Source organism: Muscardinus avellanarius (genome assembly GCF_963383645.1).
Source record: "Muscardinus avellanarius genome assembly, chromosome: 17".
Lineage (NCBI taxonomy): Eukaryota > Metazoa > Chordata > Mammalia > Rodentia > Gliridae > Muscardinus > Muscardinus avellanarius.
The window spans coordinates 52121024-52134228 of record NC_137803.1 but is presented as its reverse complement, the minus strand read 5'-3'; the positions used below and the strand labels follow the sequence as shown (position 1 = coordinate 52134228).

General features: G+C 40.9%; 1 protein-coding gene across 1 annotated transcript in view; it reads left to right on the top strand.

Annotated features, from left to right (window-relative positions):
- RIOK3 (RIO kinase 3) overlaps positions 1-13205 on the top strand; it is a gene marked incomplete at both ends in the record, with an annotated part of 29619 nt that overhangs the window by 1170 nt on the left and 15244 nt on the right. The window contains 5 exons of the mRNA XM_080714439.1: positions 7079-7194; positions 8417-8562; positions 8655-8762; positions 8953-9062; positions 12617-12760. Of these exons, the coding sequence (XP_080570565.1) occupies positions 7079-7194; positions 8417-8562; positions 8655-8762; positions 8953-9062; positions 12617-12760 (624 nt within the window). The remainder of the gene's footprint in view (positions 1-7078; positions 7195-8416; positions 8563-8654; positions 8763-8952; positions 9063-12616; positions 12761-13205) is intronic.

Here is a 13205-nt window from a genome sequence, read left to right as displayed (position 1 = left end):
CATAACCACAACATCCCATTTTCATCAGTTAACAAAAAAATATATGTCTGGGGCTTATTGATGCCTTATTGGGAAGTCAGTTTTGACAGGAAAAAAAAAAAAACTTAAGAAAAAAATAGAGCAGAAAGTATCACTTGACCCTTTCTCTAACCTATGGAAACCAAAGTAAATACAGACGCTTACATGGAGTGGAAAGGTGGAGATTTAAGGAAGGTCTGAAAAAAATGGAAGGAAGACTTAATATCAGTTATTCTAAAAAATTTTTAGTTAGGATTATTTATTTATTTATTTATTTATTTATTGTGGTATTGGGTGTGGAACCCAGGGGCTTTCTACCTCCGAGCTATAGTCCCACAAAAGAAGAGATACAAATGGCCAATAGATACATGAAAAGGTGTTCAACATCACTAGCCATCAGGGAGATGCAAATCAAAACTACGCTGAGATTCTATCTAACCCCAATCAGAGTGGCAAGCATAATGAAATCAAAGAACAACAATTGCTGGCGAGGATGTGGGGAAGGAGGAACTCTTTTACACTGTTGGTGGGAGTGCAAAGTAGTTCAGCCACTATGGAGATCAGTATGGAGATTCCTTAGAAAACTGGGAACAGATCCACCATTTGATCTGGCTATACCACACCTGGTTATCTTTCCAAAGCGGTTGAAATCAGAGAACTATGTTAACACATGCATACCCATGTTCATAGCAGCACAGTTTGTAATAGCCAAAATATGGAACCAACCTAGATCTCCATCAACAGATGAATGGATTGCAAAATTATGGGAAATACACACAATGGAATTCTATTCAGCTATAAAGAAAAATAAAATAATAGCATTTGCAAGAAGATGGAAGGAACTAGAGAACATTATGTTAAGTGAGATTAGTTAAGCACAGAAAGAGAAGGGACATATGTTCTCTCTAATATGTTCAAGCTAAGGAGCAGTGGTAATACCAGAGGGATTCCAGACGATGGAGGGGAAATCTCAGCAAAGCTTGAACAGAAGAATAGGAGAGGAAGAAAGCTGAGGTTGTTCAATGGAGGAGCTACATACGAATATGTGTAATAGCATAAATACAACATGATTAACCCGGTCACTCTCTATTAGGGGGTAGGGATAGGGAGGGGGAAGGACATGAAGCACAATGTAAATGTACACCACTCTCAGTATGTTCCACTTATAAAAAAATAAAAATCAAATTAAAAAAAAAGAGAGCTGGGGATATAGCCCAGAGGTAGAATGCTTCTGGGTTCAATTTCCAGTACCACACACACACACACACACACACACACACAAGTTTAGAAAATGCACACATACAGGAGTACATTTCATTAGCTGGTAGAGTGATGATATCATCACATCTAATGTAGACTCTGGAAAACACTATGCTTCGGAGAGTAAGAGTAAAAAAGACAAAGCATGTCTTAGTACCGTTATGGAAAATTTGACTTTTCAGTTAAGAGGAACCTAAGGAGACATGAGATCCAAGTACAGTATGCTGTCCCAGGTGGGATTCTGGAATAGAAAGGGCATGAAGGAAACTAGGAAATCTGAATAAAGGATGGCCTCTAGTTAATAATAATAATGTATCAATCTTGGTTCATTAATTAGGACAAATGTAGGACACTAATGCAAAATTGGATATGGGGTATTTGGGAACACTACTATCTTTGCAATTTTTTATAATAGAAAACTATTCCAAACCAAAAGTTTTTTTTTTAATGGGTTAGTGTTACTGTGTAGATCAAGTCACTTTTTCTAGAGACCTTTGTCTTGAAATGTTGAATTACTTAAATAATCTGCCTAGACTCGCTCTTTTTGGATTTTTTTTTTTTTTTTTTTTTTTTTTTTTTTTTTTTTTTTTTGGTGAGGGGAACTAGGGATAGAACCCAGGGACATTTTACCTTCGAGCCAATTTTATTTTTATTTTGACAGTCTCAGTAGGTTGATAGAGTCTCAACACTTAGGGAGGCTGTCCTTGAACCTGTGATCTTCTATCTCAGCCTCCCAAGTACTGGGATTATAGGCATGTGCCACCATGCCCAGCTAGACTATATCCTGTGGGTAGTGGTTTTCTTGACATGTTTCAAGTACAAGACTGAATTTTTGTTACTGTGAGCTGCTTTCATGTTTCTTCCTTTTGATTTTATTGATTCTTCCCCCATAGGTTTCTTTTTTTGGGGGTACTGGGGATGAACCCAAGGACATTCTACCTCCAAGCCACACCCTTAGCCCTATTTTTTATTCTTTATTTTGAAACAGGGTCTCATTAAGTTGCAGAGGGCCTCACTAAGTAGCTGAGGCTGTTCATGAACCTATGATCCTCCTGTCTCAGCCTCCTAAATACTCGGGATAAGAAATGTGCCTCACCACATCTGGCTCCTCATAGTTGTTTTCAATAAAATAAATAAAAATAATAAAATGGAAAAAAAAGTTGTTTTCAGTAAAGTGGGAGAGGCAAACTGAGCCTAGTGGCACACACCTGTGATCCCAGCTATTTTGGGAGGTTGAGGCAGGAGGATTACAGGTTTGGGTACCATAACAAAAACTGTATTTAAAAAAAAAGTGGGACATGGCAGCTAGTGGCCCATCCTTAGAAGCTGGAAGGAAAAGAAAAATTTGATATGCCTCAAATCTATAGCCAGTCAGAGATCAGAGAGTGTGGTAGTGGTGAAAAGCCTAGAGGAGCAGAGTTCAGTGGTGGCATTTTTGCAGGAAGATAGGAAGACAGGCAAGTAAGTAGCTGGGCGTGGGTTTATTGGATGCCCTTGAAAGGATTATGTGAGGTTTCTTATCAGATTTTGTGCTATGTGGGAATTTGCCTGGTACAGAGTAGCAGGAAATGACCTTGGATAGCTAAACTAGAGCAAGATTATGAGTTTCCCCCTAACATCTTAGAATGTTAAACTTAACATTTTAATAAACCGTTTGATTTCCTGAAGTCATAAGATGACAGAGGGTTCTCCAGCATATCACCCCCTGTGCCTGTTCACAGGGGGACCTCTAGTGCATCTTCCAAGCCCACTCAGTAGGTTGAGCTGCTTATGCGGTGGGGACGGCCTGCTCCAAGCTGCATCTCACACAGCCAGGGAAGTTGTGTGTGTGTGTGTGTGTGTGTGTGTGTGTGTGTGTGTGTGTGTGTGTGTGTGTGTGTGTGTTTCAGTACTGGGGATGGAACCCAGGGGGTTTCTATCACCGAGCGACACCCTATTTTTTTTTTACTTTGAAAAAGGGTCTGAGTTGCAAGGGGCCTCACTAAATGGTTGAGGCCGTCTGCAAACCTCAATCCTGTCTCAGCTTCCCAAATGCTGGGATTACAAGTGTGTGCCAACACACCCAGGTTGCCAGGGAAATATTTATGGCTGGTTTGAAGAGTTTGGATTTGATTTGAAAGTGTGGGAGTTTGCAGCCTTTCAGAAATTGTGTGTGTATGTTTGTGCGGTTTTTTTTTTTTGTTTGTTTGTTTTGTTTTGTTTTGTTTTTACTGGGGATTGAAACTGAACCCTGCATTGTCCTACCACTTAGCTACTCCCCCAGCCCTTGTTTTTTATTTTGAGACAGTCTCACTAAGTGTCTCAGGCTGGCTTTGGACCTGTGATCCTCCTGTTTCAGCACCTTAAGTACAGGGATTGCAGGTGTGAGCCACCAGCAGGAGATCTTTATTTGCCTAACCTGCGTCAGCCACCTCAGGTGAAGTGGCCCAGCTGAGCTGGTCAGCAGAGGTAAGGAAGGGTAGCTCTAGTGTGAGGCTCCAGGGCAAGGTCAGTGGAAGTGAGAAGTTGCTTCTTTTTGCAGTCTCCACAAGTTTATCTTTCTAATTCAGTCTCTTGAGAGTAGGGAAATCTCTGCCTCAAAATGACAAAATTATTGCCTGTCATTTTTACCTCTGCTGAGAAATTGTCAGCTAATTCCTTTTTTTTTTTTTAATACTGGGAATTGAACTAAGGGGCATTCTACCTCTAAGCTACACCCCCAGTCCTATTTTTTATTCTTTATTTTGAAACAGGGTCTCACTAAGTTGTGGAGAGACTCACTAAGTAGCTGAAGCAGGCCATGAATCCAGATGCCCCCCCCATCTCAGCCTCCCCAATGCTGGGATTACAAGCATGTGCCACCACATCCCGCTAAGTCCTATTTTATTTTTTATTTAGAAACAGGACCTCACTAAATTGCTGAGTGTCCTGCTGAGTTGTCGAGGCTGGCCTTGAACCTGTGAGCCCCCTACCTCAGCCTCCCAAGTCCTGGGATTACAGGTGTGCACCACCACACCCAACTCAGCTAGTATTTCATTTATTTAATATCGTAGCAGAGTTAGCTGACAGATGATGAAAGACTAAGAACCTCAGAGGTGAGTGGGCAAGATGGAAGAAAGGACTTCAGAATAGTAGGGTGTCAAAAGGCACCAGGCCTCTGCGGCATAGGGCAGCTTGGTGGTTCTGTTAACTCTGCAGCGTTTCCTTGTGGCACATATTTAGTAAGTGTTTGGGTGCTTCTGTGTGTCCATGGCTCTCTCCAGGGCTCTGAACATGAGAGGCTCCCACCCTTCAAGGGCTCATGTTCTGTTGTGGTTGGTGCTGAACCCTGATCAGTGGTGGGCCCTGTACTAACAGTGTTTGCATAGTTGGATGGGAATACTGAATAGTTGAAAACAGTTAGGGGGTTTAGGAGGGAGGTAAAAACACCAGCCGGTTATCAGAGACCGCTGTTTTATTCGTACCCGGCACCCTCCGGAGAGTCAGCCAGCAGTGGGGTAAGAGACTGATGGGGGCCACGCTTCTGGAGAGTTGCGCATAGTCCTGACTGCCCGCGGAGTCATGTGGCGGATCGGAGGCAGAGCTGTTTTATAGGCATGCCGATTCTCTCCTGACATCTGTAGCATCGCGATGTTTGGGGTCTCGAGGCAGCTGGAGTCTCGCGATATCTCCGCTTGCAGCTTCCGCTTCCTATTCTGCTGTGAGATCACGTGGAGGAGGGACCCAACTTATCAAATATGAGGGGAAGGGTCCAGCTTTGATGACGTAGAGGCGGCCTTAGAGAGGAGCTATCGCTTAATTGGTGTAAATAGAGAAGGGAAAACCACTGAGAGAAAAGATTGAGCAGAGGTATTTGGTGCGAAATGTGCCGTATTTGCTGTATAGTTAGTGTCATGACAGTGTAGGATAAGATGATGGTTGAGTCTGGAAGATAAATGGGGGCAAGTTATTGAGCATCCCTTCATAAGAGGAATTTGGTTTTTGTGTTGCAGGCAGCCAGCCAATTAGCTTCTCACATCCCAGGGAAGCAGCCGAATGACTCGCCAAGAAACGCAGCTCTTGGCTCCTCCCGCCTGGTCAGGTCTCTCGCGTTTCCACCTGCAGTCTTACCTGCAGGGTCAAAACTCCTCCCCTGGACTCGGTCCACACCTCTAGTGACTTGGTTATAGGGGCTGTTGGATGTTATCTGTTATGCTACTGTTAGTCACTGTCAAATGTGAGTTAAGAATACAGTCATCTGCCTTTTGAAACCTGGACTTTGAAACTAGTCAGACTGCGCATTTCTAGGCAGAAATCAGCAGAATCACGTAGCCAAAAGATTAGCTATGTTGCGCAGATTACAGAGAGCTTTGAGTTTCTGGACCCCAGATGCCTCATGGGGCAAGTGCTTGGTTGGTGATAAGCTCTGAGGGAATGAAGGCCACACCAGACCCCCAGGAAGTCTCCTTCTAGAAGGCTGGGACAGTCTTGCAGTGCTAATGTAGGAATGTGCTAGAAGCCAGGTGTGTGTCCTCAATTGGGGTGAGACCAGACAAAATTTGATTCTGATGAACTCAGTCATAAACTAGTCTTACTCCTCCCACACACCCTAAGCCAAGTCAGATCCTGAACCGTAGCGTTGCAGAACCTGACCAAGGGCCAGTTGTCTGATTCATGACAAAAGGCCCTTCGATTAGGTAGAAGGCCTATGCTGACTAATACAGATATCATCATATGATAATATAATAAAAAAGATAATAAAATGAGTGAAGTTAGACTTTATACAATGGGAAAAAAAGGTTTAACTAAGGAAACAACTAATGAAGTGTGCTTCAGATTTGTTTGTTATAATAAAAGGAAACAAGACGGAGTAGAAAGGTTATTTAGCAGTTAGTTGGAAAAATTGTGTAATAAATTTAGAATTTGAGTGTGAAGAAGGCTGAGGCAGTGGTGTCACGGAGGAAGGATATCTGGATGGCCAGCTGCTCAAGATAAGTCTCACAGAACCTTTCTTTGCTCTAATCATATTGTTTCAAGAGCCTCTTTCAAATTCTAAAGTTCAGAAATATGAATTTTGTGGTTTGTTCCGATTTTGTTTTAGCATATTCTAAGGTGTCTTGAGAGGGACTCTCACACTTTACCCTTAACTAAGACGTAATGTTTAAATCAGAATGTATTACTTCTAAGTGGGCATGCTGGGCATGGTGGTGCACACTTGTAATACCTGCGCTTGGGAGGCTGAGACAGGAGGGTCGCGCAGGTTCGAAGCCAGCCTCAGCTACTTAGTGAGGCTCTCAGCAACTTAGTGAGACCCTGTTTCCATATAAAATAGAAACTGGGTCTGGGAGTATAGCCTGGAAGTAGAAAGCCTCTGGGTTCTACTCCCAGTACCACCCAAAAATATAAATAAATAAATAAATAAATAAATAAATAAATAAATAACTTCCTTCTAAGTGGGCTTTGAATTGTACTAGTTGGTATGGTCTATTCCTATGAGGACATCTACTTGGGAAACCAAATCCTAAGCAGAAGGCTTGGGGAGCACAGACCTGGAGCCAGGGTAGGTACTGGAACTCCTTGGCTGGTGGGATGCTGCTGTAATAGCTTGTTACTTCCCCAGCCATGAGAACACATTAGCCAAATAGACCAGAAAAAGCACTCGGCTGTTTTAGTTTACACTCATCCTTGTTTAGATTTGAGGGAGGAGGTATTTTTACTTAAGATGATTTCTGCAAATAGCTAATCATTCATTTAGGTTTGATTTATCTAGTTGAATTTTCAAAAGACAGCCTGATTTTTAATTTAATTATTGTGAATTGCGTTTCATTTCTTTTCTCAATAGTGTCCATGGGCTACCTCTCAAAACACAATATCCTGTTCTCTGGCTGATGTGATGAGTGAACAGTTGGCTAAAGAATTGCAATTAGAAGAAGAAGCTGCTGCTTTTCCTGAAGTTTCGTAAGTAAAACCCACAAAGTAAACCGGGTGTTGTGGTGCGCACTTGTAATCCCAATACTTGGGAGGCTGGGACAGGAGCATCTCAGGTTTGCAGCCAGCCATAGCAACTTAGAGAGCCCCTCTGTAACTTAGTGAGACCCTGTTTCATAATAAAGAATAAAAAATAGGACTGGGGGTGTAGCTTAGGGGTAGATGTTATGGGTTCAATCCCCAGCACCAAAATTTTTTTTTTTACAAAATATATTATCTAGAAGCATAACAAAGTTTTAGGACTGATTAATGGATTTCATGAAAAATGACAAAGAAATAGATTTAGCAAGGCAGTGTGGTGCTTTCACAAGGGATTTTTATATAAAGAACTTAATTCTAACATTCAGGGTTTTTTTTTTTTTGAAGTTTTTACCCTGTCAAAGATGACTTGAGAAAATCCATTTCCCAGTCATGAAAATGTACTGTGCTATCTTTCTTTTCCTTTTTATAAATAGTGGTAACACTTATTTATAGTCATCAGAAATATCAAATAAACAATGCCCTTGAAACCTGAAACAACAACAAAAAACAAAACAAAAGAAATACAGTGCAATAGAAGAGCACCGAGCTGGGAGTCCACTAATATTCAAATTTTCCTCCTGATTATGTTAACAGGGTTAACATCCCAAAAACTTTTGTGCACTTGAAGCATTCAGAGTTTCAGATTTTGGAGTATTTCAGATTCAGATTTTCATATCAGAGATGCTCAACTGGTAACCTATACAAATACTCCAAAATATGAAAACCTCGGAAATCTGAAGCACTTCTAACACTGAGCATTTCAAATAAGGGCTATTCAGCCTATGGTATCTGGGACAAACCACAGTTTGAGCTTTGTTCATTCATGTTAATGCAACAGTCGAACTAGATGAGATAGTTTTCAAGTTTATAGTTTATCTTGTTATAAATTTGTATCTCTCCTTTGATTAAACACAAAACAGTGCATGCTGGGTCTCAGTTTGGATTTTGCGTTAGACCTCAGGTGTTCTCTCCTGGCCCCTTGATCCTCGGTGGTGCTCCCCCGGGCCGCTTGTCTTGAGGCTAGCTGGGCAGAACGTGAATGGTTTGGTAGAGTTTTTGCTCATGGTTCAGGACAATTTTAACACTGAAAAGACACATCCTGCTCTTGTAATCTATAAGCACCATTTGCACGAGCACGTTCTATTAGCTTATCTCACCGTGTTTTGAATAGTGTGGCCGAAGGACCATTTGTTTCTGGAGAAAACGTCGACACTTCCAGCGACCTAATGCTGGCTCAGATGCTACAGATGGAATTTGACAGAGAATATGACGCCCAGCTTAGACGTGAAGAAAAAAAATTCAATGGCGATAGCAAAGGTACTGTGACTTTGTTGCGATGATTCTGTTGGGTGGTAGGAAAGTTTATACTGTGCTCCTAAATAACTCCTCGACTCTCTGTGCCTCTTAAGTTTCCATTTCCTTTGAAAATTACCGAAAGGTACATCCTTTTGAAGACAGCGATAGCTCTGAAGATGAGGTTGACTGGCAGGATACTCGCGATGATCCCTACATGCCAGGTACCAAGGCTTTGGTTTCTAGGGGGTAGAATGAGGTATAGGAAGACTAAGTTTCCCAATGAGACCTTTTCGTTTTAGATTTATCTTTGAATCTCATTTGGTAATTTACTCCGAAATGCCTATACAATATTGAACACAACGTTAGTTTTTGCTCTTTTCATATAAGTTCGCTTGTCTTAATTGTCTTTAGCAAAACCAGTTCCTACTCCCAAAAAGGGTTTTATTGGAAAAGGAAAAGACATCACCACCAAGCATGATGAAGTGGTTTGTGGGAGAAAGAATACGGCAAGAATGGAACACGTAAGTCACAGAAGTCCCTGCCTCAGAGCTAGTTTTGTTTGAATGTTTTTAAAACAGGATTCTAAATACAGTATCTTAAATTTTTAACTCTTTCTGTTTCTCCCTCTTTCTTTTTAGATGTTTTAGGTGACAATATAGCAGTATCATGAAAACTTAGCCACTAAAGAATACTTAACACCTGGCTTAGTGGTACATACCTGGGGCTAGGGCTGAGAGGGGGAAATACTTTTTATGAAAAAATACTTTTTGTACATTTGGGTTTTTGTTTTGTTTTTGCCATGCTGACAAAAGGACCCAGGGCCTCACACGTGCCAGGCAAGCATTCTACCACTGAGCTATACCCTCGGCCCCATATGTTTCTAATATTTTGTCTTATGTCTGAACTATTTCTTCAAAATCAGAAATAAAATGTAATTTTAAGAAGGTAGTACTCAGCCAGGCATGGTCATACATGCTTTTCATTCCAACACTTGGGAGGGTGAGACAGGAGGATTGCAGGTTCGTGGCCATCCTCAGCTGTTTAGTGAGGCCTTCTGCAACTTAGTGAGACCCTGTTTCAAAATGAAAAATAAAAAAGGGCTGGAGGGGTAGCTTGGAGATAAAGGACACCTAGGTTCAGTCTTTAGTAACACACACACACACACACACACACACACACACACACACACACACACACACGAAGGTAGTACTCTAACCAGGCATGGAGGCACATACTTGTAAACCCAAGATTTGGAAGGCAGAGACAGTAGGATCACAGGTTTGAAGCCAGCCTCAACAACTTAGTGAAACTCTGATGGTGCATGCTTATAATCCTAGTAATTAAGAGGCTAAGACAGAAGGATCACAGATTCATGGCTAGCCTCAGCTACTTAGTGAGGCCCTCTAAAACTCAGACCTGTTTAAAAATAAAGAATAAAAAATAGGGCTGGGGATGTAGCTCAGAGATGAATGTCCCTGGGTTCAATCCCCAGCACCACAAAAAGAAAGAAAAGGAAGGAAGGAAAAAAGGAAAGACAGAAAGGAAAGCTGGTGTGTAGCTCTGCTTTAGAATGCCCCTGGGTTCGATCCCTAGCACCACAAACATTTTTTTAAAAAAGGTAGCACTCTTTTTCATAAATATTGTGGTTAATGTAAAATATTTAGTAGCCAGGTGTGATGGCACACACCTATAATCCCAGCTACTTGGGAAGCTGAGACGGGAAGATTGCAAGTTCAAGGTCAACCTTAGCAACTTAATGAGACTCTTACTCAAAAAATAAAAATAATAAGAATTGGGGGTGTAGCTTAGCAGTAGAATTTCCTGGGTTTGATTTCCTGGGTTTGATTTCCTGGGTTTGTGCATGCGTACACACACACACACACACACACACACACACACACACACACACACACACTCTTAAATAAAACACCTAAGCTTTTGAACACAATGCTTAAGTAAATACTTCATTGGCTCATTATGGCCCGTCTATATATAGGACACCGATAAGAACTGATCAGTTTAATAGGTGTCCAGCCTCGGCTGGTCCAGGGGTCTTGAGAGAGATGTAGGGTTAGCAAAATTGAAGAATTGGAGATGCCGTGCTTAGTAGCAGGGGGAAGGCATCTCTGCCTATGCCCTGGGATATACTTTATTTACACATGAGTCTGACATACTACAGCAAGCCACATCATATGTATTTTGTTTTTCATTTAGTTTTTCATTAACCTCAATTCCATGTAGCAGGCACACCTCGAAGCTGCCTGTTTTTTCCTGGGTTTTGTTTTTTATTGATTTGTTATGAGGTGACCTATAAAATTTACTACTATTCTACTTCACACATAATAAACTTTAACTGAACTTTTCCTATCTTCTACCTCACCTACTAAGTGCTAGATTTACTGTCTCCATTTCTAAAATTAACTGCTAGTTTTATCTGTTATTTTAACCACTAGATATTCTATTAACTTATTCTGACCTAACCACCGAAACCATACATACATTGTCTACATCTAATTTTCTGTAACACCTATTAAGTTGTTTACTAAGAGAATTATTTTGTGCTTTTGTGAGCAGACACCCAGAAGGTCCCTGCCTACCCAGCCTCTGTACAGAAGTCTATTTTTGTGCCAAAGCCCATTTTCCCTTAACCTTTACTATATGTTCTCCAGGGGGCTATGTATTGATTCTTTCTGGCCCCCTGAAGTGGCAACCGTGGACGCTCTTTGATCATTTAAGCTGGCCCAATTTTGCCGGCATCATGTCAGGCTTTTTCTCAAAAGACTCAGCACCTATAAACAACTGAAATTGTTTCAATTTCTACTAGTCGGATTCATAATATTTGGGACTTTCTGAATTTCTGAGCAATTTTCAGGGTTTTTTTTGTGTGTGTGATACTGGGGTTCCTGGAAGCCCTTCTACCTCCGGGCTACACTCCCAGACCTATTTTTTTTATACTTTTTATTTGGAAACAGGGTCTCTTAAGCCAGCAGCCGGCTTCAAACCTGCGCGATCCTCCTGTCTCTGCCTCCCAAGCGCGGGGATTACAAGCGTGCGCCACCACACCAGGCGTCAGGTTTCTTAATACCCTTTTTCCTGTTACATCTTCATATGCAAAGAACAGCATGTCTCACTAAGACCACCAGATCGTTTGGTTTGATTAATAATCCAGTTAGGACACAGAATACAGAACAAGGTCGATGTGAGCATGGTCGCTGCCCTGCCTTGCAGGGGTCCTCCTCTCGCTGGGACCTTGTCAAACAGCTTGAGGGGCCCGGGCCTCACCAGTATCCTATAAATTTTTTTACAGATTTTTATGTGTCATGTATAGACTGGTCATGATAAAATGGGTTAAGTTATAGCATTTCTAGAAACAGTCCATATCTGACTCAGGAGCTCCAAAAGAGCTTTCTGTAATAACGGAAATGTTTTATACCTGTGCTTCCAGGTTGCTCTTGAGCACCTGAATTTGGGTGATGCAACCAAGGAACTGAATTCTGACTTTAATTAACTCAAATTTATATATCGACATGTGGCTAGTGGTCACTTCACTGGGTTGTGCAGCCCTAGAATGTAATTGTCATGGAAGGGTTGGGCATAACTTTCTCTTCTAACTCAGTTCCTCCAAAATAATTATGAGCTGGGCATGGTGGCGCACGCTTGTAATCCCAGCATTCGGGAGGCTGAGACTAGAGGATCGCCGTTCTTGTCCAGCCTTACTTAGTGAGGCCCTTTGCAACTCAGTGAGACCCTGTTTTAAAAATAAAGAATAAAAAATAGGGATATGGGTGTAGCTCGGAGGTTGAATGCCATGGGTTCCATCCGCAGTACTGCAAAAAAATAAATAAATAAAATAAATAAACAAACAGCTTTCTTTGGACTGCAGTCTCTTTAATGATATTGCTTCTCTTTGTATTAGTGTGTTTTTATTTTTCTGTGTAGTGCTTGGGAGTTCTGTTTTTTGTAGCATTAATTAACTGTTGAGTAGAAAATCTGTGTCAAGTAAAAACGAATTTCACTATTTTTTTAGCTGTGCCCCTCTGAAAATATTTAGATACTAATTTTCTATTGTTTGCAGTTTGCACCCGGGTTTCAGGTAGGAGATGGAATTGGAATGGACTTAAAACTCTCAAACCATGTTTTCAATGCTTTAAAACAACATGCTTACTCAGAAGAACGTCGAAGTGCCCGCCTGCACGAGAAGAAGGAGCATTCGACTGCAGTAAGGAGCTTTGCACTTTGTTCTTTAGTGGGAAGATTCCTACTAGACACCTTGATGTTTAGGGCGGGGGAAGCAAAAAAAACTTCCTCTTTGATACTTTTTCATGAGATCAGCTTTTCAAATCAAAGATGTATATATAATCCAAGTGGCTTTGCTCCTTGACTTTTCAGATTGAACATAATGGCTATTAATCGCTTATTCAAAACTCATATTTTAGTGGCTATAAGTAATTTGGACTCTATAGTTTATATTATAGCAGAATATTCCAGGATTTTAAAAAATTATTTCCTGTTATATCATTATATATATTATCACATATTATCTATATTATTTACTATTGTATTATTATATATGATATCTTAATAGTCTCTAATATTTTACTTTAATGAAGATAATTTCTATCTTGAGAATAAATAAACTTATGAAACATTTAGAACTATAAGAA